At 37.0% G+C, this 22652-nt stretch overlaps 1 protein-coding gene across 6 annotated transcripts in view; it reads right to left on the bottom strand.

Annotated features, from left to right (window-relative positions):
- Positions 1-456: 456 nt before the first annotated feature.
- Positions 457-22652, bottom strand: part of LOC106944913 (cAMP-specific 3',5'-cyclic phosphodiesterase 4C) — a 126668-nt gene continuing 104472 nt past the window's right edge. For 4 of the 6 annotated variants that reach the window (XM_015028241.1, XM_015028244.1, XM_015028246.1 and 1 more), the window contains 14 exons: positions 21869-21910; positions 19983-20019; positions 18018-18091; positions 17884-17933; positions 16759-16871; positions 13495-13588; positions 10430-10602; positions 10254-10352; positions 9638-9802; positions 9436-9535; positions 8640-8794; positions 6913-7035; positions 5992-6174; positions 457-5321 (listed from right to left, as the gene is read on the bottom strand). In XM_015028241.1, coding sequence (XP_014883727.1) covers positions 4746-5321; positions 5992-6174; positions 6913-7035; positions 8640-8794; positions 9436-9535; positions 9638-9802; positions 10254-10352; positions 10430-10602; positions 13495-13588; positions 16759-16871; positions 17884-17933; positions 18018-18091; positions 19983-20019; positions 21869-21910 — 1984 coding nt within the window. In that variant the 3' untranslated portion in view covers positions 457-4745. The remainder of the gene's footprint in view (positions 5322-5991; positions 6175-6912; positions 7036-8639; positions 8795-9435; positions 9536-9637; positions 9803-10253; positions 10353-10429; positions 10603-13494; positions 13589-16758; positions 16872-17883; positions 17934-18017; positions 18092-19982; positions 20020-21868; positions 21911-22652) is intronic. The other 2 variants (XM_015028245.1, XM_015028242.1) reach the window with 1 other exon arrangement.

Here is a 22652-nt window from a genome sequence, read left to right on the forward strand (position 1 = left end):
TTATGTTGATTCATTACATACAGGGAGACATATAAGTGATTATTGGAGGTAATTTTAAGTTTGACTCTAGCCCAGTTTTTCCTTCCACTGAACTTTCCATGTTTGAATACAGGTGGCTTAATCTTATGAGTTTTTCTTGTGATTTTGTATGACATACCAAAACATTCCTGTATTTAAAAATCTTTTTTTTTTTTTGTCTTTTTGAACAACAGTAGTTATGATTGACTAACGTAAGACAAATAAATGCCAGGAATATAACAGTCACTGTGTAATGAATCCATAAAAGCTTTCGCTTTCAAAAATTACCGTAATGATTGCTGAGATGCACCTGGATTCACGAAAAACTGTAAACATAAAAGTGAAAATTAAGAAATCAAAAAACCTCATGAGGGAAAAAAGAAATATGGTGGCATCTGAAAAAAAAGGACATAAAGAAAAGATTGCAGAGGTAAGAGGTTTTAAACACTAAGCTGCTGGAGGAGCATTTTGCAGCTGCTAAGATTTGTTGTCAGTAGATCAGGAATAAAATTGGGTATAAAAAGAAAAAAGGTGGAAACATGTTCCCCAATGCAGAACTGGGAAGACGGAAGATCGTATCATCCATCATTCGTCAAATAATTAGAAGATTAAAAACTGTCTTCTGGTCTCAAAATATAAATGTAAAAAAATGTTTATAAATTTAAAAGGGAGGTTCACTCCATTGTGAGTAAAATATGGGTTTCTAACATATTTTATGCAGTTTTTATTTACATTTTTACACAAAGTCCCAACCTTCTTGAACTGGTGTCTCAGCTCTGCAGCAGCCCCTGTTGGCACAAGGAAGCATTCTTCTGTTGTTCCTGACATCTTCATTTGTAACGTGACAAAACATAAAATGCTTAAAGTTAGACAGCAAACTTTAACCTGTGACTGATGTTTGAGGTGTGGTTCGGTTTGGTTTGGGTGTTTCCACTTCTTTAATAAACAAGATTACTTTCCTGTTTTGGTTCAAAATGAATCCAAAAGTGAGTACAAACTTTATTTTTCAAATTTTGGTACTAATGTATTGTTGCATTTGGATAATCTTTAGTTGACAACATTGTGTTTGCAAATCATGTGATCAAAATATGAATATTTAATATTTAAATCCCATCTGTTCAATCGATTCTCCGTCAGAAAAATCCTCAGCATCGCTTTGCTTGACCTTAGCATCATTCAGGTAGAGCATAGTGTTTTTTAAAAGCTTTCAAGAGGTCATTTCATTAAAAGCGAATATTCTCCTTCTAAAACAATCCTAAAATCACGCTGCGTTTGGAGTTTGAAGACAGGATCTGGGATGGCGTCACGTCCGAGTTCAATGCATTCCAATAACAGTCCGTATTGTTATTGAAAAACAGTTTTAACTGTGGATCGTAAGGAGAATCTCCACCTACTTACTTGTAGTTTTTTTTTTTATAGTTTCTTGTTTGTTTCAGAAATGATTATAATTTCAAAGCCAAAGTCTGTCAGATTCTCAAATAATGAAAACAAAACTTGAATAAAAAATAAAACTAATTTGCTTCTAATTTCTGTAATTTGTTACTTATGGTTTCACACCTGCATGGCAGCTATGTTACAACCAATTAAAACCTTTCAAAATAAAAGTCTAACAAATGTACACTAATAGATGAGCAACAAACAACGTCTGTGCAATAATTAAAGAAATGTACAGTTTTCTCTATACGGAGTGCTGTAAAAGACAATAATTATGTTTGTTGATTCATAGTTTTTGTTCATCATATTGAAATAAGATACATCTACTTAACCAAAAACAAAAAGTGAAGAGTTAACCAAAACGTGAAATAACAGTATATTAACATTTAATTTAAAAAGAGAACAAAAAGTATGTGGTTGTATAAATACTGCTCCAATATTTCTCCTTATCTGTTAGTGTTTGACACACAGACTTAGTGTGACGATTTAGTTTTTATGACAATTTTAAAAAAGCCACATTGGTGATACAGAATAGGTAAAATACATATTAGATTAATCTGAAAATATATTAACTTTACCATAAATCATTTGCAGGTGTAAAACTCATGATAAGCTACTTACATGTTCTTTTTGTCTTTTTCAGTTGTTTCGACAACTGGAGCTCTTAAATAATAAACAGAAAACCACAAGAAGTTCATAAGTTGGTGCAGATTTTGTGTTCCTCTTTTTAATGCAATAGCGAACCAACAGTTGTCGCTGGTTAACTGAGGTTTTGATTTCTTTAGTGGGATTTTTATGAATAAAGAAAACTGTTATTACCAAACCAAACACACTTCATTCTCCTTCAGAGGCACAGAGTGGACAGAGCGTGAGCTTCACCAACTCAACCACAACCAAAGATCAGCCGCAGCGACGCTCTGGATGCAGCAGCCTGGAGAGGACGGCATGCTGCGGCTTTAAACCGTTACGTCGCTTTACACAGGGCTGCTACACGTTTCCACTTTTATATGTTACTTACATTTCTGCAGGTATTTTTTAACATATCCTGGGAATTTTAGTGCAAAACTCTTGTCTAAATGCATTTTATTGTCTTCTTTTCCACATTTCAAGAAACATCTTGAAAGAAACATCTTTTCACTTGTGGAGTAGAAAAAAGCTTTTTGCCTCTAGACAAACTGAGAGCAAATTCTACAATTTAATATTCATATTCCTTCAGTCCTGACGATTAAACAAAGAAAACAACACATTTTCTTATTTTTGAATCTGAACGCTTTAATAAATGTCAGCTGTGCTTGTTTTATTTTCCATTGAGGAGCAAAAACACTGAAAACTTCTGTAACATTTCTGGTTTAAATATGTAATAAATCACTTTAACGGCTGAATTAATCTTTCAGAGATGCTAAGGGTGTAATATAAGTAATTTAAAGCTGCAGCAGGAAGTTCTGAGAAAAACTCAATAAGTTCAGTTTTTCTGCAAATGGTGCTATATACATGAGCATGTCCGACAGCGCTAAGACCCTCCTCCTGGTTCTGATTGGTTGTTTCTGAAGGGGAATGGTGCTTTTCTGGAAGCGGCAGTCAGAGCTAATTTCACAAATTGTGTCATTTTCTTCTGTCAGGACATTTTTAACAACTTTGTAAAAAGAGTATTTTTTATAAGACTTATCTATAACTGCCATGTTTCTGCCAGAACATATTTGAGGTTTATTTTCTTGAAGAGTAAATGAAAACTAGCTTGATTCCTGGAAAAGTATAGACAAAATGCACCTAAAATACATGGCTGCCTGATGCATTTACAGAATAAAAAATGGTGAGTGTTCCTAATTTTGATGCATTTAACAAAGAGGAAAAACATTTTTTTTTTGCACTATTTAATCTTCTAATTAAGGGAGAACTACCCATTTATAACCTCTTGGAGACTTAAAGGTGCATTTTTGTTCCAAACTCAATTTTCCTTTTCAAAGCTTATCTTAAAATCTATTTATTTCAAGCCTGGGTAGGAACCCTGTGTACCTCGATGTAAGGAGACCCAGAGTTTTCTTTGTATGAACTCAGATTTATAGCAAATTGTACTTTCTTTTAATGGTGAGAAGGTTTACACGATGGTTTTAATTTTCGTTAAAACAACAGAAACCTTCAACTTGTAGCTTTAGAAGCTGCTGGAGAGCCAGGATCGTTCATGCTCGTCCATAAGATGTTAAGTTTGTGGCCTGCTCTGCCTACTGAGAGCTGTAGTCCAATGTCCTGTACAGGTTTTTTTTTTTGTGTGTGATCAGTAGGCCTACAGTGGGTGAAGCCCTTTGTGTGACTAAATAGGAGAGCAGAACGGTAAAGACGGTAAAGTGCTACTGCGGACTGGAGGCACCCTGATTAAAAAATGCTTTTCTTCAGCACAAAAACACACACGAGACCAGCAAACATACAATGAGGAACGGTACAGAAATTAAAACATAAACAATTTAAAATATACGGTAGAAAATAGAATAAAGCTCAAACTAAGTATACATTGGTGTCTTTTCAACAGGTGAGACTGGGGTTCAGTCTAAAGTGTTCGGTTCCTGTGGTGCTACAAGCTGGTTTGAGTATCTGATAGCTTCATCTGCCAAATTCTCTATTAAAGGGATTTAAATAAATGTAAAGACACACATTTTGGACAACGTCTCATTCCTCAATGAGACAAACAGGAAAGACGGTTTGGGTTGGGGGATTAGTACACCTGTGCTACATTAGGTTTATGCTTCACTTCATACCCTGAGGTTAGGTCCGTCGATTTTCTCATCTACATCCCGTATTTGGTTAACTGACTCATTTCACACGCCATTCTTAAAGAAATAAATCATACTTACCTATCCCAACTTAATTATCCTAAATCCTAAATTAAAACCATGGTGCAAAATCATTTTCAAAACCCTGTCACACCACTGTAGTCCTCATTCGCCGCTCATGCTCGGATGTCACAGTTATTTTGGAGGAAGACGTTTCCTTTTAGGTTTTGTTACCTTTTGTGTGAGTACAAGCCTTAATTCCACTCTTCCCAGTCCAAATGCAGCAATTATTCATCAGCTGAAGCTGCAGGAAACCAGGAAGGCCTATCAGGCACTCGGATAGAGGATAAAACATTTCATCTTGCTGGAAAAGAAAGAAAAACACAGAGGCGAGTTGCTCCTCTGCTCTCCAGAGAAGGTGTCTCCAGTGTAAAGGGACTGTGGTGATTTTACAGACATTATTGGCGAAGGCTCGCCCTGCCGCCGCCGGCGCTCATGTCTCTGCGGCAGGGCGGCTCCTGCTGGTCATTACGTTCCCATCCGCAGGCAGGCCACGCCGTCGCCCTCCTGGCTCAGCTCTCTGTTCCTGTCCGAAGCCTCCGGCTCCGGGGAGCCCAGCGTCCTGTGAGGGTGGGGGCTCCGCACCGACATGGAGGCCAGACTCAGGGTCCGAGACGGGTGAGGGGAGGGAGGGCGGTACCTACTGCTGCCGCCACTGCGGGGGTCTGGAGACAGGGACGGCGAGGACGAATCGTGTCTCCGATCTCCACTGGTCAGAGACTCCTCCTCCAAGGGGCTCTCGAGGTCAGACTCCGCCTCCTCTTCATCCTCCTCCTCCTCCTCCTCCTCCTCCAAGGTGAGTTCAAACTGGAATTTGTCTCCTCCCGATGAAGGGAAGGCTCCTCCTGACCCTGGAGTGCCAGCTGCGGGTCCCACCTCAGCGTGAGGCTCGTCCGGGCTCGTCGGCGAGGGGCTGCGGGGGATCATGCTCTGGTACCACTCCCTGTTGTCTTCAAGCGTGTCCAGAATGTCCTGGGCGTCGGGGTGCACCAGGTCAGCCCAGGTCTCCCACAGCGGGTGGACGATGTAGTCAATGAACCCCACCTGGGTGGGAAAATACAAAAACACTGAAGAGAAACCAGAACCAACCGATAAAGCTTGTGAAGACTGCGGAGGAAAACCAATGACTAAAGCTACGTTCACGTTGCAGCCTGTGGCAACGCTCACACTTCCAAATATATGGGATCTGAATGTGATCTCCAGTGTGAAGAGCGACGTGAAAGTGTCCCGCCTGTGCAGTAGAGGGCGCAGTAACGTCACACACAGAGAGCGTGCTCAGTGTTTTATCAGCTGCCATAAAAAGAAGAAGTGCTCGGTGTTTGCTGAAGTAAACATGGATGCTAACGGTGGACCATAGCTTACGATCCTGAAGTTGTTGTCCAACCAGAGCCAGAATATTAACAACTTAATCCTCTTTACAGTCCACCATGGTTGTTGTTATTCTTCCCGCTGTATCAGGATGCAGAACACTGACATTTGTTGAGAATCAGTGACGTTCAGGTAGGATGAATGCGACCTGAACGTTTGAATCGGATACGTGTCGGACATCCAAGTGGCCCGAGTCGCATTTGAAAAGAATCCGATCTGTGATACGGGTCGAATTACCTCAAAACAGTGAGTCATTGGGCTGTAGTGTGAACGCAGCCTAAGTTTGGACCATTTGTCTTGTAAAAACATGAACTTTTCCACAAGATGATGTGCAGACTTGACTTACTTGGCTCTTCTCTATGGAGGCGTTGTGTTTGTCGCACATAGGACTGATCTCCATCCCCTTATCCCGCTCTCGGTCTCCCTGGGTGAAGAACTCCACCATGATGCGGTCCGTCCATTTCCGATACAGCTCCAGTGGTTTGGTTGGGTTACTTAAGTCAGCACAGTGGACCATGTTCTGTAAAACCTGAAGCAAAAGAAACCCAAAAAACACTTCTGAGCCAGAAGATACGTCAATGAAACAAAAAATTTTCTCTAGTGTTTATGAGCCAAAATAATTGAAAGCACTTCATTCTACAACCAGATCCACTAAAGCACTAACCATAAGCATTAGTTCTGCTAATGCTAAAGTGCTACACCAACGTGATATTTATGGGAAGCTAATGCTAACACGCTAAATTCAACCAGCAGAAGATGAGGACGCTTTGAAAACAACTCATATATGTAGAGTTCATCATGTATTTGTGTAATTATCAGTCCTGGTTGTTCATTTAAGTGCTGTATTCTTCTTGTTTTTTGGTGCATACTTGCACACTTGTAAAGTTTAACTTGTTTAACTTGTAATGTTTTTTGTTGTATACTTGTAATTTTCTCAATAAATTTTGCAAGGAGAGGAAGTGGAACTGCAACATAAACAGTCTTCACCCACTTCAAAATAAAAGCATGAATATAACCATCTCACTACTTAAAGGATTCTTAAGTCTAACAAAAACTTCAACACAAATGTCAAACCAAGAGAATTAGTGGTTTAGAATTTATTTGGAAAAATTAATTTAGGGGGAAAAAATGTTTTCAAAGTTAGCAAACACGCTGAAGCGTTTCAATCCTTCACATCAGTGTTTCTTTTGAACAACAAACACGCACAATAATTCTAAAATAAAAATAAAATGTCCAAATTATTTCATATTATTTGGCACTTCATTACCTGGATGCGGTCAGAATAATTGTCTAGCAGCAGGACTCCCAAACTCGTCACTTTCTTGGTCTCCACCATCGTCTTCATGTCTGCCAAGAAGTTCATGTGTTTGGACATGTCTGTGGCCAGAACCTGCACAAAGCCAAGCAGCAGCACAACTCAAATCATCCCACACAGATGAAACCTGTTTAATCACTAAACATCAACCTTCATAAGGTACTAACACATGGAAAGTTGCTGTAGCTCCAAATGTTTGGCCTTTTTTGCAAAACCTACATGCAGTAATTACACAAAGAGATAAACTGAATCTATATGATTATTAGTTTGTTCAGTTAAGAAAAGCAGCAAGACATTTTTTCTGTTTCTGACATGGATTTGCTCCATCTAGCTTCTTCTGGGGAATAATTTTGATAAAAGTCTCAGGTTAAACTGTAAAAGTCGGATTAATGCGACATGACTGTTCTGACTGCAGATGATTTGAAAACTGTTCCAGATTTTGTCCCTCGTATGAAAGTGGCACAAATCTGATTTTTCAGAAGATCAGAATTAGGCCGTTCAGACTGCTTTTAAAAAGTCAAGTATGGGTCACATTTAGGCAAAAAAAAACTTTTTAATTTGGGTCGCATTTGCCTGCTGTGTAAACGAGAAATGAAGTTGAAAGTTAATAATTTATTAGGCTTTGGATCATCTTAAACGATTCTTAAAACTTATTTTTATTTGTTGGCATTAAATAGAGGCCTGATACTATAACTTTTCGGTTGTGATATTTTATTTTTATTTACTTATTATTATTATTATTATTATTATTATTATTATTATTATTATTATTATTATTTTCTCTTTTTATCAACTTATTCTATTGTGCTGTTGTTTTTGTGCAGCATTTTTGGGTAACACTTTATTTGAAGGGGGGTGAATAAGACTGACATGACACTGTCATAAACATGACATAACACCTGTCAGGAACATGAATAAGTCTTCATGAATATTTATGACTGTTGTCATAAAGCGTCATTCAGTAAATTATGACACTTTTAATACAAAGTTGACATTATTCAAAATGTCTTTGTTATGACAACTTGACATTAACCAGGAAATAATTACTGTTTAAACTTTACCTTTAATAACATAAAGTTACCTAATTTTTAAAGTGCAATCAATAATACTTTTATAACAAATTTATGTCAGTAATGATTTCCTGGTTAATGTCAAGTTGTCATAACAAAGACATTTTGAATAATGTCAACTTTGTATTAAAAGTGTCATAATTTACCGAATGACGCTTTATGACAACAGTCATAAACATTCATGAAGGCTTATTCATGTTCACGACAGGTGTTATGTCATGTTAATGACAGTGTCATGACAGTCTTATTCACTCCCTTCAAATAAAGTGTTACCGATTTTTGTGCAGTTTTAACCTGTTTTTAAAAGTGATATCTATATAAATTTTACATTGACATTGACAAACAGACTTTCTCCATTTTCATGTCATCATTTCATACTTTTCTAGAGTTAAATTTTAGAACATTTTTTTCATTTTTGAAAAACACGTTAATCCTAAATTTTTTGGCGTCAATGACCTCAAAAATGTTTGTCAAAATCTTTCATTTTGACAATGACTAATTCTTTCCTTCTGTTCTCATACTTATTTACACCTGGACATATTTAATGAAATTCCATACTTTCAAATAGTTTTCCAGAGTAGTAAGGACGAAAAGGAGTCCCAGCCTTACCATGTCAATCACCATCTTCCGGAGTGAGTCTTTCTGTTTCTTGCTGAGGTTCTGGAAGATGTCACAGTTCTCCTCTTGCAGCAGCTTGAAGCCGACGGCGAGGTGATGGTTCTCCAGCACAGACGAATCGTTGTACATTAGTGCCAATTCAGAACCTCAAAGAAGGAAGGAGGAAACTGTCACTATCCAACAACAACAGCACTTTAAACATCATTCTACAGAAAACTGGGACATATGCCAGATCCCATAGTAGCCTCTCTTTTGGTTTTGCTCAATAATGAAAGGTTTATGGTGGTTACAATTACATTAAATAAATTACTCCAGACTTAGTATAACTATTTTATTCTAATCATACTTAGTTTTTCTTTGAGTCGGAACCACCTAAACACCTATATAAACTACGCTCTTTGCTTGCTCTTACTGTTTGCTCTTAAAATACTTTTCATTTAAACACAAAGGTCTATTTTAAAGCTGCTGTATGAACATTTTGTATATAAAAAAAAACGTTTTTTACATATTTGTTAAAACTGTCACCATGTCATGACGGTTTGTTATGAGATAGATAATCTGTGAAAACATTAATTTCCTCCCTGTGCTCGTATTGCTATCTGAAAAAAATGCTCCTGACCAAAAACAACCAATCAGAACCAGGAGGAGTGTGTTAGCGCTGTTAATCAATCTCATAAATGCGCTGCTAAACGTGGTATTTGCAGAGAACCAGCTCAAATTTATGAATGTATACAGGATACATTACATCTGTTATCCCAGCTGAATGCAGAAACAGGAAGCAACATACTTGTGTTTATGAGGAACTGGTTGGTGACGCCTGGGTGGTCAACGTCATGGATGGCGCTTGCAAAAAGAGCGGCCATGATCTCTAGGTCTGTGAACACCGCCTTGGATGAAGAAAGATGTCGAACCAGGGTCACTTTAACGGTACCTCAACCCGAAAACGTAGTGGAAAGAGCGGGCCAAAAAAGAGAAACTACAGCGCTCACCTCTAAAGCAGGAGTGGACAGGAGGACATGGGTGGACTGCACCACATCAGCAGCATGGATGTTGTTGTGATAAGCTACGTCCGCATGGTAGTGGTCCTCTAAAGTCATCATGAAGGTGAGGAAGGTGTCAATTGGCACCTTGAAGGTTTTCAGGAGATCTCGCTCCTTTGAATGGAACAAGCAAATAAAACATCAACTGTCTGCATAAACTATCTTTTAATTAAGATAAGATCATCGTTTCAGATCAGAAATTTAAGCTGTCACAGCAAAAAGTGGACAGAACAAAATAAGAGTTAACAGAAATGAAAAACAGAATAAAAAGATGTAGTGTAGAAAAAATGTACACCTGCTAGTTTACAAGCTAAACTAGAGATAAAATTCTGAAAATATTTCTACATAGACATACACACAGTACATCTACGTTTACAAACATATACACGCAAACACACACGCACAGACATATGCATGTATATATACAACATATTAATACAGACATCAACAGAAACGTGGTAATTTGACTCAGCACCCATTTTTTGCATTTAAACTTAACATTTTCATTTTCCTTCCATTCTACTATTTGTGTAGGAAACTATTTCTTACAGCAGGATTTTCCTACCTGGAAGATGGAGTACATCATCACCGTCAGAGGGCGATTTCCTGAATATTCTGCTAGTTTGAAAATATCCATACCCCATCGATTAAGGTCCTCAATTTCCTGCGAAGAGCAAAAACATGCAAATTATGCAGAACATTTCTGTGTGTTTCTCTTGGGGTTTCAGTGTGTGATCTTACCTTTGCCAACATGTTTTCGTGCGGTGTGTTGACTCCAAAGCGAGGGATGCAAGCAGGCGCTAAGCTTGGGCTTTGTGTGGCCTTTTTCACACCGCTAATCTGTGACATCGGCCTTTTTTTCTTCTCCTTCTCCTTAGTAGGCGGAGACAGGATCTCCAAGTCATGTTGCTTCTCTGCATCATCAAAAAACACAGAAACAAAACAGACACAAAGTTAAGGCTAGATCCAAAAAATGAGCTTTGGAAACGTGTCTGCTCCCAGAACCATTTGCTCCAGGTGGCCAAGCAACCGACAGATTTGACAGGCAGAGCCACAGCGTCTTACTGCAGCTTCAGCAGCTCTAGGTTTGTTTTTAATTTTATTTAACCAACCTGCTCACCTTTTAAACTCATATCTACATTTAATCAGTCTCTGTGTTTGTTCAAAATCATAAAATGGCTATGATACATGCGGAAGAAAACAGCTTTTCATCAGTTTTCTCTAGAAGAAATCAGTTTCCCACCGAAATGAGACAATCCTCAGATGGATCCTGACCAGTGACAGTGACCTTTTTTTTCTGTACCACTGAGATATACAAGGCTTTTTAAAACAAAATTGATTCTTACATGTAAAGCTGAGAGAGAGAGTAATACTTTCAGGTGATAACAGGAAGGCCACTTTTGTATATAAAGGCAGAACATGCAAACTCAACACAGAAATGCCGCAGCATTGATTTAAACTCAAAACGTCCTGAGTTTTACGATGAAGCAGTGCATTGATGTCCCTCCAAAAACAAACCTTCTTTGGTGTGAATGCTGTTACTGAGAGAAGAATACGCAAAAGCAGCTACTTTCATAATCAAGGAGGTATAAAGTAGATATTAAAGCACTTAAAAGAAAACTGTATTATTAATTTAGGCGGCAAGAGAGCAGAGTTTTTAAGTGACAACAGGAAGGTTGCTCTGTTTTGTCTTTCTGAGCTTTCAGCTTGTTTCAGTCAAGGAACATGGTGGATATAAACCATGTTAACCTTAGTAGTAACATTAGTGATAATATAAGTGATAGTAGTCTGGTCAATTTTGAATAAAACATGCTAAAGATTAGATAGCTTAGAATGTCAACTAGTCTTCTTCTATTTTAAAATATTAAAACTGTATTTTGTGGTGTCTGTACTCTCACATATGCCACAACATCACCTCTACTCTTAATTTAGCTAATTAATTATAGCAGATAGGCTAAAATAAAAGGATCTTAGTTGTTCGAATTTAGTTCTTAAAAAGAAATAAGAATTAGATATAAAAATATGTTCATCAGACAAATATTTACAAAAACTAGAGAAAATTGACCACAGCATTCAGATTCTAGTTTTCATCTTTCAGAATATGTTTCTATGACGGATGTGCATGCATGTTGGCATCTTTTCAGCATAGCACAGAACAATGACCTTGTGAACAACTCGCGTTGCATCAGAGGCAAAATAAACGCTAACTTCAGGAGTGTAGAAAAGCTGGAGAAAATGTTGCATGTCCTGTTTCTGAGGACTGAGTCACAGAAAGCAGAAACATTGGTTGTTTTAATCCAAATTACAAAAAGCTTCTCATGTTTTCCAAAATGGAAAAGGACTCATAAAAAAAGTGGATTTTATAACAAAAAATCTGCATAAGGTCTTGTACCGACACAGCAGACATGATCTCCATACCATTAGATGAGAAAAGGTGCTGTCCCAACAGACACGCTCGCGTTAAAATGACTCATCCATTTTTGTACAAACCAAAAGCGATCCTCCTGCTTTGACTTCTTTACCTCACATTTGCGTGTTATCCTTTGTATCTTCCAGCTGTAATTGGTTTCATTAGCCTTGCAGCAGCGGCTGCCCGACACAGGCGCACACGCCAGCGTTCAGACGCATCACCAATCCTAACAACATCCTCACAGGAGGCACCGTCTGGCCTCTCTCACCTCTCTCACAGTGCCTCCTCTTCCTCACGCCCAGAGCCACAGGGTTCATCTCCAAACGCGGCCAGGCTTGAGGCTTTCATCTCACAACGGAGCCGGACTGATGGCTCCATCCTCGTTTGGCTGGACCATCCTGCCAGAGGCGCTGCCGAAGACTGAGCCTGCTATTGATGCAACACGCCGTCGGATAATACTCAACCTAGTTGCCACGACAACGCCACACAATGTGTCCGGGAATGCTGTCTGTTGCCGCACCTCCTCCTGCTTCAGAGACGGAAAAATCCTCACCTTCCCAATCTGTCCTCTCCTTCAGAAAAATGCTCTTTTCGACGCCTCATTTCGACAAAAATATTTGTTCCTTCTTCTTTATGTACATTTTGTTTCCCTTTCCAAGACCCTCTTTTTATTTTCTATAAATTTCCTCCTCTTTATCCATATTTAATTTTTCCCTTTTCTTTTTTTTATCATTTCAATATTTTATCCTTTTTTACTAATTTCTAAGCAGTTTTTTTTTCTAAATATGACTCAAGGCTTTTGCCTCCAAACACATCAAATAAAGCCCAAGAAAACACAACTCATTATATTCTGCAATGTTTTTTTATCTACCATATCATGTTGCACAACTCAGCAAATGTATATTGCACAAACAGTGCCTTGTGAAAGTATTCAGCTCTCATAAATGTTTCAGTTTATGTTGTCCTATTACATAAAATTTGAATAAAATACATTTAATTTACATGACAAAACACGGAAAAGGCTTTTAAGATGTTTGCAAAGGAAGCTATCCTGGACAATCAGCACAGTTGATAAAAATTATAATTTTTCTAAGATCTAATCAGCTAATAATCCTTTTATTAATTCATCATTCAAATTTAAGAAAAATGCATGCAGTTGTGTCTATTTTAAGGATGAGTTGCACCACAGATGCAGCACAATCACATTCTCATAATCTCCTCTCACAGATTTTAATATATTTGTCTCTGGTGTTAATAGCAGTCTACCAGCATTTTAATTTTGTGTCGGAATCACCTCTTCTTGACAAATAAAACACTCATTTGTCACTACAAAAATTACTAGTCGCCCATGTCTCTGAGCTCGATTTAGAACTCTGTTATCATGTGACAAACTTACCGAGGAAAGTGCTGGCGATGAACTCTGACACCTGGTTCCCTGAGCGACTCGTCTCTGACAGCTGCGTCAGCTCACGGTTCAGCATCCTCTTAAACTGTTAAAAACAAAAAAATTAAAAAACACATTATTGACTAAAACTAGTACATAAATTGACCAAATATGGTAAAATTTGCTAGCCCGCTAACATTAGCTAACAAGCTATGGTTAGGATGTTGACTAGTAGCTTCTACAAGCAAGTTATCTAATTTTAATCTACCGTACTTCACCTGCAAAGCTAAAATGAGAAAAAAATGCTGATGATAGCATGTTGGCTAACACTAGTAAATTATCGAACATCATCTTACTTCATATGCTATGCCAAAGGAGCTAATGTGTTATTGTTACCATGTTAGCTAACATTACCTAAAATTAATTTTAATATACTGCTGGCTAATATGCTGTGATTAGGAATGTTGTAATTCCTTAAGTTACATCATTAGCTTTTAAGAATCCCCACGGATTTTTTTACAGGTGAAACATTTTTATTGGCAATAATGTCTGAATGATTTTTTTTCTTCAATAGTTTCTGTGGCAGGAACTCAGGTACCTGTGGTAAATTTGGTGACACAACAAACAATAATATAAATCATTTATTTAATATCTTCATCAGCCAAAGTCGTTTACAATAAGCAGGATGTGACTGCTTATTGTCACATTCTGACAATAAGAATGGGCAAAATCAATCTGTACAGTCATACTCATTATAATATACATCTTTTGAAAATAACTTTTAGCCAGGTATTAAACATACTTTTTACAAATCCCACATTCTGATTCTAAAAGTGGCTTTTTTATTGTTCTGATGTAATATTGTAACTTTAAATGTCGTATTTTTATTAGCTTTAAGTGAAAAACATCCATCTGTGATAAAGTTCCTAAAATAGCTGAACTTTTCAATAATATTCAGATTTATTGAATGAGTTTGAAAGCAATATGCCCCAAATCATAATGCTGAATGCAATGCAGATATTTGCAGCATTTGTAGTTGAAAGGATATGAATGTTTTTCCTTTGAATTAAGGTTTTTAAAGAGCTTTTCTGAGTCTGATTATGTTTATCATGCAGAAACAATCATTTATTACCTTTTCATTACTGTAGTCACTGTATATTTTAAACATTCTGCTCTGTATTCAGTTACAACGCAAAAGAAGAAGAAGTTAAACGGTGATGTTGTTCCTGCCAGGAAGTTTTTTGGGAAGCAGTAATGTTCAGTGTGTCTTCATGAATTTATCTCCGTGGCGATGTCCACACTGATTATGTAACGGCTTCAGCACGTGGTGACTGAGGGAGGAGGCAAACGGTCGGGATGCTGAGGCGAGTGACACAAATACGGGTGTGTCCAAAAACGTCCTAAAGGTGACAGACCTATATTACTTCCTCTGCCGTGACTTTTCCTGAACTTACAAGCACAAAAACACAGAATCTATTGCATGCAACATGCTCATTAGGAATACTTATTCAGCTTTCCACAATGCATCTGCATCAGCCTGTTTGTAGGTCCAGTTCTGAAAAGATCTGACAGCCTCACTCAACATTATGTCTAAGATCCCCCCTCAGCCTCACCTCTGCAAAGCCTGAACCACTTCCCTGTCACTCACCTGTCTGAGTCTCCAGCACAGACAAACCCAAACTGCCAGCAGAAGCATGTCAGCCAACGCATGCTGCGCTCAGTTGCAGTACAAATCCGAGTTTTTCCTGTTACCAATCAACTGTTACCAAGCAATGTAAATAAGATTTTATGATGTAGAAAATATGGCAAATGTCCTGCAGCATGGAGTGCCTGATGGTAAAAAAGGAATCCATATACAAGTCCTATTTGCCACAGTCCCGGCGCTGATCAGGTTGGGGCATACAGGGATGGGATGGAGAGATCTCCAGCATCAGGAGCGATAGGGAGGGTGTTGACTGCAGCGTCCTATCCAGCTACGGCTGCACACTGTCAATGAGAAAGAGGGACGAAGGGAGTTTCTGCGAGGAACTCTCCTCTCAGTCCTGCATGCAGCATCCAGCCCCCTGCCTCCCTCCGACCAATCATATTCGACTGGCTTCAGAGGCTGGGTGGAAAGCTGAGAGCTGATTTGGCCGACGGTGTGACAGAGAAACCACACAGAGCGGAGAAACAGAAAGGAGTGATGCTAATTGACTCTTCTAGAGGGGGGATGTGATAAAACCCTGGTGTGTCTTTTCATAATACATACTTTGTTCATATGGGGTCTTAATGTCACCTTTTTAAGCAATATTAATAAGATTTTATGCTGCAGAAAATATGACAAATTAATTCTTTAAAGCTGCAGGAGGTAACTTTTATTTAAATACATTTTTCACATACAGTTCTGGAAAAATTGAGAGCCCACTGCACTGAACCCCATTGAAAACCTTCTGGTTTTTCCACCAAATATTGATTTCTGAAATCTTCCTGAGTTAAAACATTAGTATTATTGTTTCCAAATGAATATGGACTTGTTTTCTTTGCATTATTTGAGCTCTGAAAGCACTGCATCTTTTTTGTTATTTTGACCATTTCTAATTTATTGCAAATGAATACAAAATTTTTGCTTGTAATTTCGCAGACATGTTGTCAGTAGTTCATAGAATAAAAGGACAATGTTCAATTTACTCAAACATATACATATAAAAGTTAAATCAGAGAAACTGATCATTTTAAGTGGTCTCTTAATTTTTTCCAAACTGACACTGCCATGACAGCACAGTATGAAAGATGTCTGCTCCCAGTGCTTCCAGTTTTAACTAGAAACAACCAATAAGAGCAAGGAGGCGGGTCTTATTGCTGTCAATCAATATTGCAGTTTTCCTGGAATTGTAGGTTATTTCTCAGCTATTAGCACATTTAGCAGCATGTGCACAAGTTTGATTGACAGCACTAAGACCCTCCTCTTGGCTCTGATTAGTTGTTGTGGTTTGGGAACCGTGCATTTCTGCAGACAACATTATTAGCTCAGGCAGGAGATGGAGGAGCTTGATTTTTTCATCTATTATTTGTCTCATACTGTCACAAAATGGTGACAGTATGAGACAAATAAGTAAAAAACATATTTTTTTAAAAATAAAAGTTGCATACTGCAGCTATAAGGACAAATCATGCTTTTAAAAACCTGATGAATATAACATTAATGAGCCAAACAGCGCATAAGCAGATCCTGTAAGATGTTTAGGAACAGCTGTAGCTGCGTTGTGCTGCGTGGCGGCGAACAGGAAGTCCATTTACCTTATTGGACGCCATTTCGCTGACTGAGTGTCTCGTCTGCAGCGTCTCCAGCTGGTCCAGACACCAGTCCAGCTCTTCCAGAGTCTCCATCGTGAGCTTCTGATAGGGCTCTTCTGAAAGGTCAAGAAAAACACGTGTTTCAAGAAAAAGGTGGGCAGAGGAAGATTTACCTCCTGAATGAAACGAGTTCCAGTTTCAATGATTATCAGGATATAATTTCCAACTTTATAACAAAAATTTAATTAAAACTTCTCTTTTGAATAATCCACCGATTGTTTATCTCAGAAAGGGAAAACACAAAATTTATCTTGAACCTGTCCCAAGTTTAATTCAATAAACTCATTGCAAATGTCTAAAAAAAAAAAAGCTTAAATTGTTTTCTCAATTGTTGACTTTATGGTGTCTTTTATGAATTTCTATTTTTTGCTTTTATGATGCAAAGCACTTTGAACTGACTTCTTACTGAAATGTGCTATACAAATAAATTTAATCGATTGATTACACTTTTTTTTTTTAGAAATGTTTTAATCGTTACCTTTATTTTTACAGAAAAACATTCGAAAACATAAACAATAAAACAGAAAACATTAAATGTAAGATGTGAAAGTCAATATGTATCACATGTTTTGCTCAGATTTTAATTTGGGCAAAAAATAACATACAACTTTGTGCATCAGTAGTGAAATAATACATTTTATAACATTTTTGAGCCACAAAACTTAAAAGTAAAGAAAACATGAAACACAGAAAAGTCCCAATCAACGTTTCCATTGTTTTTAAAACAGGTAAGACATTTTAAATGGCAATTTTCTCAAACAAAACTAGAATTAAGATTCATCCAAACTAAAATCATCTAAAGATCTTTTGAACTTGGAATATGCCATCAAGACAAGAGACTGTATTTATGTAAGCTTTTGACTAGAGTTATTAGGAAGATTGTTTGATAAAAATTAGTGAAAGTTATTTTTAAATTATCATTCCCATTCTTTAAAAATATAATCAAAAATTATAAATTCTGCCAGGGTATGCAAACTTAAGAGCTACAAGCCTAAACACAGTTGAAAAGAGAAAGTTGTAATAAAACCAAAATACTTATATCTTCATAGACCCCCATCATGAACTGACCTGAGAGACACGGTTTGCACAGCGGCGGCTGACTGGCACTCGATGGTCGTCTGGAGCAGGAAACAGGTCAAGTTTTGGTCAAATTAACAAAACCCTCCAGTAGTTTGTCGTTCGGACCTTAATTCTGCTCTTACTTGTTCACCACACGATCTTGGAGATGTGTCAGAGCAGCAACGTTACTTCTTACAGTTCGCAGACTGGCCAGAACCTGCAGAAAGCAAAGAAAGCTTCTTAAAGGAATGTTACGCGATTTTTTAAAGACGTGATACAACCACAAGTTATCAGTTAACAGCTTATCAGCTTATCAGAGCAGAAACAAATTTTTCTCCAAACTTTTGCAGTTGTTTGTGCAAATGTGATCGTATGATACTTTAAATTAATTAGTTTGTGCTGGAAGATTATTTAAAAAGAAATTTATAGATATTTTGCTGGAAATTGCAATAGATAACAGTTCTTAGAGGACGAACAAACATATATGGGAAAATTAGTTATCATAACTTCTCAGTGTTTAGCCTTTTTCTGCACAAATTTACTTTTCCAAACTCACTTTTGTGCACTTGTCCTCTTAATTTGGCAAATGTTTCAAAACAGTTTTACTCTATTAATATTGATTGCATGCGTCATGCATCCCCACAGGACAATGATGCCTCCACCATTTTTTTTTTACTTTTTTTTCTCCTATATTGCTATTCTTTCAGCCAGCTAACCTGCAGTGCAAATAAAGAGGTGGGGTAGGGGCAAGGGTGCATTATTCTGCTGGAGAAAACTCTGAACATCCTGCTATTTTCTCTGAATATGTTAAATTGTAGGAACAGTGAATAAAAGGTGTAGAAGTTTTGATATCTTAGCTTGATGTTAGCAACCGGCTCTTCTCTATTTAGATTTATCAGACATTATCTTTAGGATTTAAATATCGCTAGTATTTTTACAGACAAATCATCTAATCTGAATCCTCCAAATGTCAAAAAGGAAATTGGTTTTAACATATTAAACAACAAATGCACAACTCAATGTAGATTTTGGGTCTAAAGCTGCAAAAATCACCTTCAAACTCAACATAAATGAGTGTGTAGATGTTTATAGGGGAAAGAAAAAATGCATTTTGTGTTTCCTGCAGGTGAACCCAGAGTAAATTAATGGAAAATCCCTTGTACACAGAATGCTCAGGAGATAGTCAGAACAAGCTGTGCAGTACAAAGAGAATGTGTGTGGGTGTTTTCTGTGAAAAATGAACCATCTCTTATTTCTCAGACTGATGAGTAACCTCCAACATCACGTCGATTATATGGACAGAATTACAACCTTTTTCCAATATGAATTTAAATAAAACTGCTAAATAATTTTCAATTACCTCAGAAACACAGTTCAGCAGAAAATGGCACAATAAGCATTAAACATTTTTCTTAGCCATGTAGATTTTATTGTGTTATGAGAACACAATAAAATCTAAACATAATTAACCTAAAAGTTTCCTAATATTTGATGCTTTGTTGTGCATACAATGTCGGTAAAACAGTCCCTCAAATTTTTAATTGGTAAAATTTCAAGCAAAAATTGTATAAATAAATAAATAAATAAATAAATAAAAAGGATTTAAGTGACTGCTACCTCCCACCTGCAGGTGGCAGTATTTCTAACTTTAGCTAAACTGCTGCCTTATCCCCGCTTTATGTCAAGTTATACTTGACCTAAGTATACCAAGTTATACTCTGATCGATACGGAGAGTAATGAAACGCCACATTATTGACATAAATAAGTGGATTATATCCATGTCTGCAGATATCAAGCTAATTAAGATCATTAAGTACTATTTAATCTGTTTGCTTGTTATTTTTTTCTCAACTTTTTTGCTCCATTGTGAAAATTTTGGAAGGTATTCAATGAGGAAAAAATATATAGCACCACATGACCAGTGATTATGGTGGCAAAAACTCCTAAAGGGACTCGTAAATAACGCTTTTCTGGTTCCACTAAAAGCTTAACTGACACATCTATCAATAATCGTCTTTTCTAGAGTTGATTAATGTTAGATGTCCTACATTTCTTGATCAAATACGATGAAAATCAACTTTAAATGATAAGTAATAATGGGACTAACCTGTGCAAATGGAGTCACTATCATGTCTTCTCCATGCCTGAAACATCACACACAAACATCTGGTAAAAAGGTCATGTAAAACGAAAACCATACGAACCAAAATTCTCAAAGACAAATAGACAAATAGACAGTACATGAGGATATTGGAGGAAAGTTGCGGTTTGCTGAAAACATGTTTGCTCTGAGCTAAACACTGGGTAAAGGGAAAGGTATTATTTACATAAATGCAGTTCATCTCAACAGCTGGTGAAGCTTTAAAGGGGATGAAGTCCTAAAATTACCTTGACTAAATGTCTGGATATGTGTCAGTGAAAATCCAGAGTCTGACCTGTGTTTCTTTCAGCTCAAAAAACACACAAGGCCTCGGAAACAGGTTTGTATTTAGAACAGAGAGCAGGCGAGGAGCAGTGTTCATGCTCTGAGTGCTGTGTGAAAAGGTGCCACAGCATGCACCGTAAAGGGAAAGTTCTGGCATTTTCTGAAGCAGGGCTTTCAGGTAATGGATAAAAAATATCTTCCCTGCAGTTCCTACGCGACTTTGCTCTCATGAAAATACTAAATACAATCTGCAGAAGCAAAAGTGTCTGATGCACAACTTCTCCTAAAAGTCTTCACACCCTTTGGATTTGTTCACATCTTGTTCCGATGCGACCAGAAGCTACGGTATGTTTTATTCTGATTTTATGCGACAGTGCATAACTGTGAAAAGCAACAAAAATACAGAATTTATTTTTTACTCTCGTACCCCTAAAGAAAATCCAGAGGAACAGATTCTCTTTAGCAGTAACCTGATTCAAATAGTAGCTTTAAGTTAAATAAATGCCTTGATAAAGTAATTTATGTGCCAAATATTCCACCCAAAAGAATAAAAATAACTTTCCCGACTGATTTTATTGTGAAGTGTAACAATGTGTAATATATGTTTGTCATTTTCATTTAAGATCACCACTGAAACAAAAAAAAAATGTATGGTTTAATAAAAGAACATAAAATAGATTAAAAAAAATACTAAATGCAAAATATAGAAAAAAAAATTAACAAAATGTGACAGTGAATAGAGAAATCATATCAAATATGAAAAAATAACATTTAAAAAACTATTAAAACTATAAGATTGGAAATAAAATGGAATATTAAATAACAGTGATATTGTTAAATTAACACTGTTGATAAACAATATTAATTCATGTTTCACTGTATAATCAAACAAGATGAAGAAGTCGTTTTTGATGCAACTACTGACATTTTAATTGCTTCATAAGGTAATTCATTTATTTATATTACTACTATATTTTACTGTCAGTTTTGGCAAGATCCAGCTTCCATACAGAACTGGTGAACAAAAGATTTGCAGCTGAAATTGCAGTGAAATTTCAGCTTGGCCAAATAACTCTCAAAGTTAATTCTGGTTAACTCTGATATAAATCTCAAATTAGCAAATAGGTGACTTCTGAGGTGAGAAATAAAAACTGAAATAAAATCTATAATTTTATTACCATTTCACAGTTGTGCACTACTTTGTGTTTGGTTGCATTGCACCAACTTTAGAGTCTTTAGGAAAGCTGTGTCTTCTCTGCAGGTGAGATATTTACTTTTTTTTAACAGAACTCTACTTCAAAGAGTTGAACTTTCCCTTTAAGCACCTTCATACATCATGCTGCTGGGAAAATTAAGCCAATCTGTGCATCACTTTTTAGCAAACATTCCTGAAATCAGTGCCAAATTCATTCTCCAAACGGAAAATGAAATATGGGTGATTTCATTTCTGTTGAATGCTTGCTAGGACTTCAAGGAGGTGTGGCAGCAGAAGGATCAGGGTACATGAGGAAGCCCAAAGGGGACAGACAGGAAAGCAAAAACACAGGAATCTTCACACATTGTCTCACCGAGGTAGCCAATTAACTTCCCAATGCTTCAATCCTTCCTCCCTTCAAAACAAAGGAGCAACAGCTATTGGTGGTCGGGACCCTATTCATACAGTGAGCAGCTCTAAACAAACTTTAGCTGCACAGAGAAATCTTTGTGTGAACAAATGAACATAAACTAAGCACAAAACTTTAATCTGCTGGAAGTTGAATCTTCAGTTGTGTTCCTAAAAAATGCAAAATAAAACCTAAAAGCAAAACATTTAAATGAGACTAAAATGTAGAGATGCAGGTTTGATGAAAGCTTTTAATAAAGTCTGATTTGCAGATTCAGTTTTTAGCATAAAAACTTTCCTGCAGGTTCATATTCAGCTCTGGAAAAAACAAAGAGCCCACTGCACTGAAGCCCATTGAAAACCTCCTGGCTATTCCACCAAATATTGATTTCTGAGTGAAAACATTCGTATTGTTGTTTCTAAATTACAACATTTTTGCTTGGAATTTCAGAGACATGTCAGTAGTTCATAGAATAAAAGAACAATGTTCATTTTACTCAAACATAAACCTATAAAAAGTAAAATAAGAGAAAATTATCATTTTAAGTGTCTCTTAATTTTTTCCAGAGCTGTATGTAGAAACTGACACTGTATCATGACAGGACAGTATGAGAGCAATAAACTCCTCTGTCTTCTCCCAATTCTAACTGGAAACAACCAATCAGAGCCAGGAGGCGGGTCTTATTGCTGTCAATCAGGCTTTTGTACACAACACTGTGGCAACATTGCAGCTTCTTCCTGTCTGCCAG

This window comes from Poecilia latipinna, unplaced genomic scaffold (genome assembly GCF_001443285.1).
Source record: "Poecilia latipinna isolate Pla-1442-1.1 unplaced genomic scaffold, P_latipinna-1.0 Scaffold118, whole genome shotgun sequence".
NCBI classification, from domain to species: domain Eukaryota; kingdom Metazoa; phylum Chordata; class Actinopteri; order Cyprinodontiformes; family Poeciliidae; genus Poecilia; species Poecilia latipinna.